Genomic DNA, 14,907 nt, shown 5'->3' with positions numbered 1-14,907 from the left:
AGCCTAGAAATTTTAAGTGAAATTCCAATATAATTTGCTATAAAAACCATAGAGAATCGTGGTAGACATTTGCAAGCAATGTTTAGTTCCCCTTGGTTGCCTTTAGATGGAGTAAAGGCTTGGGATTTTAATGGTTGCACCTTAAACAAGGAATTGCTTCAGCTTCCAGTGTTTCGGGAGACTCAGTCTTGTCTCATCTTAGCGACGGAACCAGATCCAGGTGTTAATGAGCCAGAAAGCCACAGTAGCAGAGTACAGGATCACCTCTCGCTTGGAGCGTTCTTTGTTTTCTTCCTCCAGCAGCTGCAGACGCCGGTTCAGCTTCACAATCTGAAGGACCACAAACACAAACACATCTTTTCACCACTTTAAAAAAAGATGAGAACACTACATTGCTGGGCCTGGGTAAGATTTACAGAAGTTTACAAACAGAATTACCATTTTCTGATTTTTCATTGAAGGGGAGACAGTACATGCTAAAACATCATTTGTCTTTTTTTTTTGCTTACACTACATGTTTTTGTTTCAGAATAGTGGAGAGAAAATGCCCAAAACACACATTTTAGTTCAGACTTGTGTCCTGGACCTCTATGCAAACTAGTGCATATTTAATTACAGAGCCTTATTTGCATGTTTAAACATTGAATAAAAGAGAACTTGAATGTAAGTTATCAACTGGGGATGTTTCATGATGATATCTTTTAGTTCAGCATTCACCATATTTGCATTTTTAAAAATGTATGGAATACAGTACATATTTTTAAAGCACTTAAATAAGCTTTTTCCTCACAATCTAGCCATAGATCTGCACTTCAGTAGCAATCACATACACCAAACCATCCTTATTTCTATCTATATTCTGAAGGTTTTTACAGAAGGGTTTGTTCATATACCATTCATAGCTTGATTCATATAACAGTAACACATATAACACAACCAAAAAAACATGGCGAAGATTGATTTCTTTTTTTTTCTTCTTTTTTTAAATGGCTGTTGACAGTACGATCTATGGATTGATTATAGAGCGATACCCAACATTCCCTATGTAAAAAAAATGACTTAATGTATCACCAAAATGAAACAAGAATTTTTAACCTGACCTTTACCAATGTTTAGGTTTTTGTTGTGAAAGTTATCAACTGGGGAAGTTTCATGCTGATATCAATTAATTAAAACCTTTTTCTGTAACCGTATTCTCCTGTAGTGTCTCCCTCTTAAGTTTGAAGTGTTCAAGACAACGTCAAGGGCAGAACTACAGTAACTAAATCAAAAACAACAACAGAGATAAAGAATTTGGCGGCATTATCTGTCTTGAAATAATGCAGAATAAAAAAACACAACTAAAGCAACAAAGGTTAATCAATACTGTTAATTTTAAAGAAAATCTTTTGCCCAGGATGTTATCAGCTTTTGTATTTTTAATGCATTTGTTTGTTTGTTTTGTGTATTTTGTTTGTATACAGAATCTAAAAATGCCAGTTATTACTCATCACTGGCTGTGTGCTGCTCTGCCAGCATAATTTGTAAGCAGCCCGAAATGGGATACATCAGCTTGTCAGCATGTCCTCACTGTACCCTAACAGTTGTAAACTACAAACCTAAAAACAGGAGTCATTTAGAAGAGTGAGATATGTTACCTGTCGTCGTAGTGAGGAGGCGTCCACTAAGCCAGACTCATCAGGGTTCATATCCAGGGCCATGTCCAGATGTGTCCTGTGGAGATGATCATATCTCCATTTAGAATAATGATAACAGTGACATCCATTACAATTACAAAAGTGTTTAGCACAGAACTTTTTCCAACATGCTTTTCCACTGAAGACATAATGTGGACATTGAGAGCCAGATTCAATTTCTTTATCATTATATTATCAGGATTGTACAACAAAAATGATAGTTGTAGTTCCTTTATGCTACTCATAAAAGCAGAATTACATAAATGGATGAATTAATGATAATCAAGTGAAAAACTATTATTTCTGGTGAAGTGTGGAGGATGAATACATAAGTTTCACAGCCTGAGAAAAGAAGTTGCTTTGTAGTCTGGTGGTACAGCAGCAAATACTTCTGTACCTCTTGCCAGACGGCAGCAGGGTGTACAGGCTGTGCAGGAATGGGTGCGTGTTTTAGTATCCTCTGGCCGCTGCAGAGGCACTAAGTCTAAGTCTAAAGTTGCCTATTAAAGACAGTGACAACTTCAGGTACCTCACATGGATTACAGGGAGAATTATATAAGTTGAGACTGTGAAACAGCATTAATTGTCTAATAATGTTCATTCTTTCAATGAGAAATAAATAAACATCATCCCAACACGATTTTCTTTTTTGCATCACTTTTCTACCTCATGCAATTAATCAAAATTCTTTAATCCTGTCTTGACATCTTACAGCTGCTTTCTCCCTTATTTCAGTAACTCCTACATGCCATAATTTCCTCCTCCATTACAGTTCTTCACCTAAGGAAGGAACTTTTTTAAAAGGTTACAATGCTGTGTCCCAATTTAATGAATTCCACCCGTCTGTTCTGAGAAACTTTGTGAATGCAGCACCCAAGAAATCCAGAAACGAAGAAATCACCTGCGGTGGTTGTCGTCCAGCACTTCGAGAACCTGCTGGTACGCCCGGCGTGTTGTCGACTGGATATAAGACAAGAAGCCTGCAGCTGTGAATAGGTTGATGTTTGCATCCTCAGGGGAACAGAGAGGGGGACACAAGCGGACTGGGGGGGCAGAAGGGGAAGGGGTTACACTGGCAGAGAGGTGAATGGGGAGAAACAGTAGAGAAATAAGATTTTAACACACCAATAGCAAGATAAGAATGAGATTTGCAAATTCAGAATAGAAAGTCTGTGAAAAGCAGTGTTGAAACAGGTTTATCAACTATAAATGTATGCTTACCTTACGTCACCTCTGACGATCTGGCTGCTGTAGCGGCCTGAAATGTTCTCACTCGCACTGCGTTCCCGTCGAGACCGAGCCTGAAAGTGGGCCTATGAACATTAACAGTTACAGGTTAAAACCTTATTAGTTATTTTTCACTCCCTGTCAAATAACCCTTATTTCTCCTATATCGAATATATTTTTTTTTTTATGACCTCTAGTACTATTTGTGCCATTATATACTGTACATATTGTAATATCTGTCTGCTGCACTATTTATACTGTACATAATATGCACTTGTCTCTGTACTTGTACTGTGCACAATGACAATAAAGTTGAATCTAATCTAATCTAATCTAATGTATTTATCCATCTAGATTGTTTTGGTATTAGTTGGTGAGTTTTGGACATATCGGCCAAACAGATGTCTGCCGTCTCTGGAATACACTAGAAGGCATTTGAAAAACTCAACAGTAATGTCTCTTTCCAGAAGCCTTGACCTGGTTTCTCAAGATAATCCACAGACTTGTTGTGAGCGGTTTCATGTAGGAACTATTTTCCTTCTACCAAATTACATCTGCCAAATGTTCCTTCTTTACATTTCCACACATTACATGACAAGCAAGAGCAATATCCAGTAGTAGGCTACCCTACTACAACCAATAATTTAAAAACTACCTTAAGGTAGGTAAACTAAGTCATGGCTTTCATTTCTTCTCCAGGCAATGTCTCATTGTATCACCCTGTAGACTTTCTTCCTTGTTTCAAGCTCCAGCAGCTTCAATATCCAAAGGAAGGAGTCTAATTGTAGGTGAGAACGAAGATGTGTGTAACACTATCTGCTCTTGTACCAACAATCCCCTGCGTTTGCAGCAGGTAATTGTGGTCTTAGTTGATGTACCATGAAGACAAAAGGTCAAGAACTGAAAAGTAACCACACTTATTTAGCGTCAACAGGTAAAGAAGGCACACACTATTATAGCACTTAACAACTAAACTAGAAGATATGAAGAATTGACCATCTTGTTTACAAAAACATCTGTAGTACTTATGAAAAGACACATTTGGGAATGATTTAATCAAAATTCCCACCAAAGAATTTAATATTTTAGTTTTTCACCCTTCAACCTGCCTCTGACTAATCTAATTAATACACATATCATTACTGCAACAGCATCAACAATATTTTCATCATTTTTGTCAAAAAACTAACAGCTGTAACCAATTATTGACCTTGTATCTTGTAAGTATGAATGTGGATCTTCGTGTTTAACCCCAGGCTGCTACCTTTCTATCTTTTTATAATGCACAGGATAGTGTACCAGTATAATATTAAATAAATAAAAATATTTGGATCAGTGTTAAGTTCAGCAAATTGAGGAAATTCACTTCATTTTAAGGAAAACTAAAAAGGGCATAGTATGAAAGCCTTGCTTTGACCCTTACCGCCTGGCTGGGATTGCTTTGTGATGAGGCAGTTTGATCAGTTTCGAGGGAGTCCAGCGGCTGGTCTGAAAGGGTGAGGACACGTGGAGGGGCCTTCATGTTCAGGAGGTCCACAGGAGGGACGGACTGGATTAGGTCCAAGTCTCGGGGACGGGAAAACAGAGGGTCCCCATCGTCACCTGTGGAGGAAGTGAAGAGAGAGGGACAGATAAATCAATGGCGGTTGGTATTAGTAGTAGGTAGTTTAGTGTATGTTTTTGCCATACATCCTTTAACCGCAACCCTGTCTGCTGTCCTCACCTGCGACGACAATCCTCTCTGGCACCTGCATCATAGCTGTGTGAATGGGCAGGGATTGCTGAAATGGCAGAGCCCCCGTTTGCTTCTCAGGGGCCACCATGAGGGTCTCAGGGATCCGCATGCGCTGGCTGATACCCTCTGTGTACTCCAGCTCGTAATGGATGCGGTTCATCTCGGCCACCTCTGCAGAGGGGGAGGTGAAGGTTGGACCACTCATCCAGCCTGAAGACACAAATAGAAGGAAATGGAAAAACACTTATAAATAGTCGCCAGATAAAGACAAGTGTGCAAGTTAGAAGGTAGACTTTTAAAGTATACTTTAGTGAGGGCACAGTCGGTGTCAATAATCCCTCAAGGCTCCTGTCTGTGAACCCTGGAAGTCTGCCATCACCCTCAATTGAATGACAGTAAGCCTGTCTGCAACGCCATCCTAGTTATCTGACTGACAGCAGTATTATTATGCCTAATTAATTTAACATGACAAATATGTTCAATTTAGCACTTGCTAATTGGCTCAGTGGCTAAGAGTAGTGCCCAAAACATGCTGCCTGGTATAGGGGCACCTCACGTCCCGTAGAGTAACCCAAATAAGCCCGACCACAAGGTAGAGGGAAGGGGGTGTAACAGCCGAAGCTAATAAATAATACATAAGAATAAACATTTCACGTTGTGTTGCATAAAATTACGTAACGTCGACATGAGGTGTAGCTGTTGTTGACACATGGCTTCAATGTCACTCAATGAAAAGCCACACGAGACGCCATGTCTGGCAAGTACGTTGCTCCTATCGAGCTAATTTTACGAGTATATCAGGTCTGACAGCATTAGCTCGTGTTATCTTTGTCACAAGTCGTTAGCTAAGCGGAGCGATGACAACCGCTGCCATAACAGGCGGGCTAACCAAGATATCAAACGCTACAATTAGCTTTAGCTTCCATGGTCACTTACCGTAATGGTTTCAGCACCGGAGTTTAAAACGTCATGTGTCTAAATGTTGTCCGCTGTGTGATAACGCAGCATTAACCGGGACGGACGACAGAGAGACACACCGCTTCAAGCTAGTGTGTGTGTCTGTTCCGCTAGTAACATTCCCCGCGTTCCCGCTGGGGCGGAGCTTATGAGCCACACCGTCAGCCCAACCGAGCCGCAGCAGCCGGCGGCACCCAGGTTGGAAAACGAGCGCACACCATTATCTCGCTCAAATTAGTTGGTTCACATAAATGTTTTTATGTAATTAGTTTAATCCAGACGAGGTAATACTAAGAGGCTATTTAGATATGATTTGCATCAACATAGGGGTGATTTGGCCTTTTCCAGCTGTAATTCAATTGATCTTTCATAATTTAGTGGAAAATGTCAATATTTCTTGCAGATAGCAAATGTTTGCATTATTTTCCTGAAATACACACAAACATATTCAAACAATTTGGTAAGGAACAGTTAGAAGTAGTGGAAAATAAAGGTCAAAATGACCTATTTATTATGACATCTTACTGGACTACTTACTGGATACTTGACTACATTTTGGAGGAAAATATTGTACCTTCTACCCCACTGCATTTATTTGGTAACTAGTTGCTAGTTACTTTAGGGATTACATGCTGCATCAGATCACATTTTTAAATGAATTTATTATTTCAAAATAACAAACAAACAAAAAACACAAATTCAAATAATCAGAAAAATACTGAATATTGAATCTGATAACCTGCCAGGCCAGTAACTGGTCGAAAATCCAACAAATAGCCACTGCTGAAATATAACTTGGCCTCAGGTGTACTATAAATTATATATTTGCTGTTTTACTGAGATTATCATATGGCCAGAATATTATTCTGGTGTGTGCTGTTTACATATTGTCTGCATTGTTGACTTTGATGTTATGAACACACGCCACTATGTTACTCTTGTCTTGTACTTTTGAGTTAAACTGCTCTTATATAGTTTATATTTCCATTTTTATTCAGATTTTTATTTTTATATACTTTAAATTATCTATTTTTTACTTTCTCTATTCATCCATACTTATTGCTGTCCTTGTGCTCCTGCAACACCTGATTTTCCCTCTAGGGTTAAAAAGGCTTATCTTATCTTATCTTGCGTCTGCCAGTGACTCTGCTATAAATCGATTAAACAAAAATTAAGGACACCTTGTGGAGGGCTGGATTAACGGACGATTACAGTAGGCAGACTGTAACCCCCCATAGACAGACACACATATTTTTGACTTGGGGATCCTGCTCTCTGTAGGTTCAGGAGCAGACAGGACCACCTCTTTATGGAGTTCTCTGTCCTGACTGGATAAAGTCAGCAGGGATACCAGAATATTTCTTTTCTCTTTTATTGCATGAGTGGGGGGAGGAGAGACATGGGCTCCTGACCAAACACTCTATAACAATGTTTACCGTACAACAGAACTATTTCATAGTTATTTTAATACAAAATATATCACTTACAGCAGCTTCAATGAAAAAAAAATCAATGAATGAATAAATATATAAACATTGAAATTAAGTTTCAGATCACAGATTTTTTTTTTAGATTGTTATGTTTTTATAATATTTCAAAATATGTGTTAAAACATTATAAATAGGTAGTTGATGATCTTTTCCCTCCATCTGGGCCCCCTAGTGGCATGGAGGCCCTGGGCGTGTGTTGGTTTGAGTTAATCAAACAAACATTTGTTCAGAAACATTCACATTCTTGTATTTATTACGTATATTTCGGTCATGAACGTCTGTGGCAGCTTCTACATCAACAGGTTTTCAGGTAACCTACCTCACATAGCCTACATTCATGGTGCCTCAACGGAAAAGCTCAACGGAGCTCAGAAATACAACTCCCACAATTCCGCACGCTTTAAAACTAATGCGCATGCGTCTTCCGTCTGGGCCATTATTTTGTCCTCCTCAAGCTTCAAATGAACAACAGGCTAAACGTTCCTTGAAATGAATTAAATATTAATACGCGGAAGGAGCATTTTTTCTTCTTGTTCATCACCGCCGACATAAATGGAGTCTCTCGGTCAGTAGCTCGTTGTCTCGCCGGGCTCTTCGGTCCTCCGTTGGACTTGGAGGCCGAAAACAGTGCGCGGAGTGACAGCCCCGTTAAAGCCAGCAGCAGATTGGGTGTTTATCTAGTTGGCTAGCGACCTAGCTAGCTTCCTAGACAGCTAAGTGGGGAGGAAAAACGCGAAAGGACCCTTTGATAACTTCGGAAAGAGAGGGCTGTGGCCGTCCCTGTCCCGTCCAGCCTACAGAGGGGATGGCACACCTTCAAAACATGCAAAACCAGGTACAGAAATCCTCTTTTCACTAACTGTCACCTCCCTTCTTCTTGACCAAGGCGAACCCCCATGACTGTCAGGCTTTCCATGAATAGGTGGGTGGGGGTCTAAGCCATCAATGCAATTGATGCAACTTACTATATACAGATATATGAAAGCATTTATTTTTCATCTCTTTGTCGTTGTCAGCATCAGGGGAAACATTGCAGTCAACAAACTGACAACAATTTAAATACATTGTATGGCAATATTCTTGAAGTCTACATTGTTGTAGAGTTGTAGATGTTACCGTAAAATAAATGTAATGACTTCTCTATGTGCCTCCTACTCAGTCAAATCATCACTCATTTCCTGCTGTTATGAAAAGAGAAAACCACTGAACTTTCAAGTGTCATGCATCTTGAATTACATCCTGGCGCAAAGTTCGATGAAGAGTCTAGGTAATTATATGGGATGTGACTGAATGGATACGTATTGACACAGATAAGAAAGGTTAATCATTCATATTCTTTTAATGTGAGCAGTGCATGAAGGCATTATTTTATAGGCAAACGGATGGATGTAACAACTGCTGTCACGTCTAATTAACCTTTATAAAAGAGCATCCGAATGTGAAACAACTTCTGTTCAGGTGGTTTGAAAGCAACACACACAAATAAGCCTCTTAGCACAGTCATCACGACTTGCTCTCAATAATTTCTTTGCTGTCACTGGACCAGAACACTCGGTTGGACCCCGAGGAGTACTTCACCAAGCAGGAGCGGATTGGAAAAGGTTCCTTCGGAGAGGTCTACAAAGGTATCAACAACCGCACAAAGGAGGTGGTGGCGATTAAAATTATAGACCTGGAGGAGGCGGAGGATGAGATTGAAGACATTCAACAGGAGATCACAGTGCTGAGCCAGTGTGATAGCCCTTTTGTTACCAAGTATTATGGATCATACCTGAAGGTAAGACAATAGCACAAGTAATGAAGCGATACATACATGCACAGATTGTTTCTTCAACAAAGCAGTATTTTAAAGTTTAAACTCAAAACATCATACATGCTTCATGAAGTATTGTTTTCCTCTCAGGGGACCAAGCTGTGGATTATCATGGAGTATTTAGGTGGAGGATCTGCTCTGGATCTGGTAAGAAGATTTATATTTTTATACAGCTTACAAAGTTTTATACAAATCTTGCAAAGTGGCCGTTTTTTATACTTGAGAAGCAAAACTCTCTCGCAGCTTCCACATTTTTCTGATTTATTTTCTCATCTCCTTTCCTCTCCTTAGCTACGTCCAGGGCCTCTTGAAGAAACTTACATTGCTACAATACTGAGGGAAATACTGAAGGGGCTGGAGTATCTGCACTCTGAAAGGAAGATCCACAGAGATATCAAAGGTAATAAGCAGCATCTTCGTGCAGTGAAGAACGAAGTCCCTCTTTTTCACGTCATTTTACGGTTTTGTTTGCGTACAAAGCCAGATCATATCTCAGAGCCAGTTCGCACCAGTATGTTTTTTGATTAGAGACATTATCCATTACCTTGCTTTGATTCAAGCTTCCTATCAGCAAGTAAATACTTCACTGAGTAAGACTCTGAATGTTGAGCAGAGATGAGGGAGCTGCTGAGGTACAACATGTAAATCCAGTCTCAACCAGATGCTTCACAGAATAAGTCCACACACTGAAATATGCTACCGAGCTGCATACATTTATGAACACCTTCTGTGAGCTCACAACATAATGCAGTTGTTAGATGTATATATGTGTGAAGCCATTTATTTTTAATCTTCAGCTGGTGCTACTTGAGTTGGGAGTCAGTTCATATCTACGTAGAACCTGTCTCTGATGCCTGAAGCTGTTAATGATTCCCACGATGAAACTGGGGATGAGACTACAGAGTGTCTCATGTCCATTCCTCTGTTATGCACAATATCTCAAATAATTATTGTTGTGGCATTTCAGAAAGTTGACACTTGATTGGCCTAAATCAGGCGCTACACCACTTTATTTTTCATTATAACCTCAAAATGATTCACCCACCTTTCACATACATTCATGATGACATGTTAGGGGATTTATTGTCTGTAGTATTACAGTGAAAACCACTTATAGTGATCATGGTTACAGTGACCACCTGCTATATGGATAAAAAAACAGAGTCATTCCTATACAAATGCTGTTTAAATAATTTGCTCATAGCCGGGGTCTCCAATGTTTGTCAGGCCAAGGACCCCTTGCCTAGTAAAGATACAGAGCAGGGACCCCCTACTACATATATTGTATACAATTATTTTGCATATTAAACTTACCCTGATAATGTGTAGCTAACTGGTGATTATGTTCGATAATGTGTACACGCATTCTCATCCCAGGTAATCGAATAACGACACTGCTTTGTCACGCGCTTTTTCAGGTACGCTTTAGCGTCTGTATGCAACACTCGAAGCAATCCTGTCAGAAAGCCTTATGGGACATGACAAAACGCCAAAATTCGATGCCCTGGGAAAGAGACCAGCCTGAGTTAGCTTACTAGTTCACTGTTATGGAAAGGTGCAACATTGTCACAACAGCTGGGTCAGTTGTCTTGATGTTCCTGGAACGACAACATGGCGATATCAGATTGTCAACTTACAGTGTTCATTTTGGGTCCTTTCATACATGACAACATGGGGTAAAAAAAAACTATGGTAGTTATCTGCTTCCGGCTTGCTACCTAAGGCTGGAGCTGTACACATATTGAAATCATGACAGGAGAGAGAAAGTCATTTTCTCTTAATGAAAAATGCAGTCTTTTCGAAGTGTATGACATTCAACAATGAGCCAATGAGATGCAGCAGTGACACGTGGTGTTCCTCAGGCTGCCGCATGTAGTCCAGTTCAACAACGAGAAACAGTCATGGCTGGTAGTGATGGAGACAGAAAACTAATGCGCACAGGGAGACCACCTGTGGTCAAAGCTGCCGTTGTCAAGTGGATTGTTCTTGTACTTGAGCTGTCTTCCTCTGTCTGTTTCTCTCTCCTAGCTGCCAACGTGCTCTTGTCAGAGCAGGGCGACGTGAAGCTGGCAGATTTCGGGGTGGCAGGACAGCTGACAGATACCCAGATAAAGAGGAACACATTTGTTGGCACGCCTTTCTGGATGGCTCCAGAGGTTATCAAACAGTCAGCCTATGACTTTAAGGTGAGTCTGTGGCCTGGACAAGCGACACTGTGTTACTGCTTTGAGTGAATTATGTCTTTAGATTGATTTGAGTTTGTTTTGTTTTGGGTTTTTTCACTTTTGGGTGAAATGTACTATTTTTACGTGGAAGCACTGATAAGTAGACAGATGAAATTTTCATTCTATATGTGAAGTGAACACACCTTACTTACGCATTGCACTCTCCCCCTCTCAGGCTGATATCTGGTCCCTGGGAATCACTGCCATCGAGCTGGCTAAGGGGGAACCTCCCAACTCGGACCTTCACCCCATGAGGGTCCTTTTTCTCATCCCGAAAAACACTCCACCCACACTTGAGGGACCTTACAGCAAGCCCTTCAAAGAGTTTGTGGAGGCTTGTCTAAATAAAGACCCTCGTTTTGTAAGTAACACACCTGCATGCATCTGCAAGCATTGCAGCAGAACTAACATGGGATCAGACGTGCTTGTTTTGGGCAAAATAAGATCAGAAAATTGGATGATAATTCCAGATTGGCATGGACTTTGGGCATTTATTCTCCCAAATATTTTTGTGATTAGATTAGCATACCTTGTCCTGAATAGGAATTATCGTTTGTGCTGGGCTCTCTCAAATATTCAAACTCAATCCAAGTCACATTCTTGTTAAATCTAAGTAATGTGACGGTGGACTCATTACTGAAGCTTCTTTTAGCGTCTTATAACTAGACAACTGATCCCAGCAGTGTGACCCCTCCGATGCTGCCGTCACTGAATGTTAATCTCTTTGTTTGTTTGTAGAGGCCAACAGCCAAAGAGCTCCTGAAGCACAAGTTCATCACGCGTTACACCAAGAAGACGGCCTATCTGACAGAGCTGATTGACCGCTATCGCCGCTGGAAGTCAGAGGGACACGGAGAGGAATCCAGCTCCGACGACTCAGATATGTGAGTCTCAAGAACACACAGTCATACGCTTCAGTTGTACACTTTCCAAAGGATCTATTCAGAGCCAGTTTGTTAAATTAGTCAGGGTCCAACAGATCATAAAATTCACAGTTTGGATCTTATCATTATTGAGTGGATAATTTTCCGAATCCGTAAAAAAAAAGGGCAATTTATTCTGTAAAACACTTAAAGCAAGAATCTTTTGCCCATTGTCTTCAATGAAACAACAATCAAGATTGTTTGAATAAAATCTTAAAATGCCTAAAATATTAAATACTCAATCATTGGCCAGAGTTGTCATATCCTGACACATGCAACTGTATATCTGTCACTTTTTCAGTCCTTAAACGTTACTGTTAACCAGTGGTTCACAACCGTGACCCCCTTGCACTGGGACTCACAACGTGCCGAAAGTGCCGAAATGAAAAAAGGGGTTTTCTTTTTGTGTTTCATCCAGTCAGAACGCATGTGCACACACACAATCTATGTTAAGGCAAATTATATCACTGGTACAGGCAATGTGATGTAAAAACTGTTCCCCATTCTAAAATATGTTATTTTATTCCTTTCTCTACAACCATCTTGCAAGCCCTGGAAACTAACTCGCGACCCTCTTGTGGGTCTTGCCCCCGATGTAAGTAGGTTACATGCTGTAAACTACTTACATGGCTGTGGTGGAGCGGAACCACTGTTTCTATTTTAATAGCTTTTTACTATGAGCAGAATGAACTATGAACTGTTTACAAGGTTCTTTATTAAAAGGTAGGTCAGCTTAATTTTTATGAATTATTAACGTTAAAATACCCTCTGCTCCCAGCGGTCTGCAGAGTGGACAGACTGTCAAACCAACCTCCATTCTAATAGCAGGTGTTTTGCAATTCAATTTTGCAATGAATCTGTGGTTTACATGCGTGCCAAACAGCATGTGTATGAGGGGGTGTCTGTATGGAACGAGGATCAACTACATTCTGTGGCACCTCTTTGAATTACTGATACTAAGCTGACCTATTAGAGAATTTCAGGGTGATTTATGGATGATATACTAGAAGAATCGGCTGCCCACCATTTAGGCTGCATTTTAAATTGTCTTCAGTAGAATCATTTTGCCTGAATGTACTAAAATTAGGTCATTGAATCATTATATGAAATCAGGTCAAGTTGGTGCCCATCACATTTTATACATTTCTCTCCTCTTGTTTTATTTTTCCTACAGGGATCCTGATGGTGATGTGGACTCGTGTCCTATGTGGACCTTCCCCACAGTCAGACCCACCTCTATGAACAAGTTACAGAAGGGCTACACACACACAGATTCAGAGGTAAGACTCTCATAGCGCACAGGTTATACAGAAGATTTGATTCTGTGTCTAACACCATTTTTTTCTTCCTACCAGTCAGGAGATTCAGTGAAAAGGCAACCCAAGTCACAATGCTTGTCTGCTTTGGTAACACCCATCTTCAGAGAGGTAGGTCCAGCTGTTGGGGAAGGGGGAAACTTTAACTTTGAATAATGCTATTCATTGTAGAATAAAGAACAGAGAAGAACATAAAAACATGTGACTCTGTCAATGAATACAAGAACTAACAAAAGCTGATTCATCTCCGCTTGTTATGTTATAAACTGTAAACAGTACAGAAGAAATTAGGCTCACATAGTGTGGCTGAAGCTTCCAGGTGCACGACAAACAAAATTCTTTCTATTTGATTTCTGTAGTTGAAGGAGAAGCGGCGGGCGAGCGGTGGGGGTGTAGGAGCCATTGAGGAGCTGGAAAACGCCTTCAACCTGGCCGAGGAGTCATGTCCGGGCATCTCCGACCGCCTCGTCACACACATGATGGAGAGAGTGTGCAGGTGATACATCGACCAGTGTCACAACTGTCAGCTGGGTTGTCCATTATGCAGCAGAAAACTTTCATTTATTTATTTGAATTAATCGATTTCATGTCGTTCTTGCAGGTTTTCTTTAAATGGTAACACCACCCCGTCTTCGCGGTGAAACCCCAGCTGGATGTAACTTAACTCTGCCCCCTTTTCTGTCTCCCAGACCCACCCAACGCCTCAGATAAGGACCACAGAAGACCAACCCCCCCTCCACCCCCACACCCCTCGTATCTTTGCACCCTCCCCAGTCCCCTGAGAGATCTTTTAATTAGTTATAATTAAATATTTTTACAGTTTTTCTTTAAGAGCGGAGAGTATTTAAGACAAAAAAGCCATGACATTTAGAGCGTTGTGTATACCTGTTAGATTGAGAAGAAAAAAACTATAATAAAGTCTATGGAAAATGTCTCGCTGTCTTTAGTGTTTGGTGTTACTCTGTTTCTCACAAGACAGAATGAAGCATCACCGTTATGAAAAATGGATGGCTTACGGTCGTACATTTCCACAACAGGCTAATAGTGGTATGTTTCATATCAGAATACTAGCCGACTCATGTTGCTGTTTTAACATCTTCCTTTTTGTCTGTTTGATGCTCACAGACATTTACATTAAGTTACACTTCTGTCTGAGGCTGCACATTATACTGTGAAGTCAATCTGTTTAACTATATAAATAATTCAAGTTAATATTCTTTAGTGTTTATATAGTTGACATTCATGGAAGTTGGACAAGTCTAATTATGTGTATTTCCTTTTGGGGATTGTTAAAACTATAGATAATTACTATTTTCTCCTTTCTATAAGAAGAATGTAAGCTTGGGGTTTGGAGTAATTAACCTCTCCGTACAGTGTAATTACTGACGCCCTGTTAGTCAGGGCAGGTTCACACTGGTTCTGTCTGTCAGAGGCAATTAATCTCGCTGAGATGAAGCACAAAGGGAGCAGGAAGCACCTGCTGATGTGTGTGTGGAGAAGCTTCAGGCTCTTCTGCACCACCATTAAATTAAGAGTGGGGTGTAA

The 14,907-nt window shown here is 40.4% G+C and overlaps 2 protein-coding genes across 3 annotated transcripts; one reads left to right on the top strand and one right to left on the bottom strand.

Annotated features, from left to right (window-relative positions):
- Nucleotides 1–77: 77 nt before the first annotated feature.
- LOC311266704 (mitochondrial fission factor homolog A-like) lies at nt 78–5,726 on the bottom strand. Its single transcript, XM_084369216.1, has 7 exons — nt 5,575–5,726; nt 4,627–4,848; nt 4,327–4,505; nt 2,898–2,989; nt 2,578–2,748; nt 1,638–1,713; nt 78–330 (listed from the first exon to the last, which is right to left on the bottom strand). The coding sequence occupies exons 2-7, from the start codon at nt 4,841–4,843 to the stop codon at nt 199–201; spliced, it is 867 nt and encodes a 288-aa protein (XP_084225342.1). The 5' UTR covers nt 4,844–4,848; nt 5,575–5,726; the 3' UTR covers nt 78–198.
- A 1,763-nt stretch (nt 5,727–7,489) lies between these two features.
- stk25b (serine/threonine kinase 25b) lies at nt 7,490–14,294 on the top strand. 2 transcript variants are annotated; one of them, XM_084369212.1, is made up of 11 exons: nt 7,490–7,920; nt 8,632–8,862; nt 8,989–9,045; nt 9,190–9,298; nt 10,927–11,084; nt 11,299–11,484; nt 11,862–12,007; nt 13,221–13,326; nt 13,402–13,473; nt 13,722–13,858; nt 14,052–14,294. In XM_084369212.1, the coding sequence occupies exons 1-11, from the start codon at nt 7,891–7,893 to the stop codon at nt 14,071–14,073; spliced, it is 1,254 nt and encodes a 417-aa protein (XP_084225338.1). In that variant the 5' UTR covers nt 7,490–7,890; the 3' UTR covers nt 14,074–14,294. The 2 variants fall into 2 exon arrangements, with proteins under 2 accessions (XP_084225338.1, XP_084225337.1); XM_084369211.1 differs by having other exon boundaries at nt 7,491–7,920; nt 13,964–14,294.
- Nucleotides 14,295–14,907: the final 613 nt, after the last annotated feature.

Source organism: Pagrus pagrus (assembly GCF_965226575.1).
Source record: "Pagrus pagrus genome assembly, chromosome: 12".
NCBI classification, from domain to species: Eukaryota; Metazoa; Chordata; class Actinopteri; order Spariformes; family Sparidae; genus Pagrus; species Pagrus pagrus.
The sequence above is the reverse complement of the archived record's forward strand: the minus strand, read 5'-3'. Positions and strand labels throughout refer to the sequence as shown.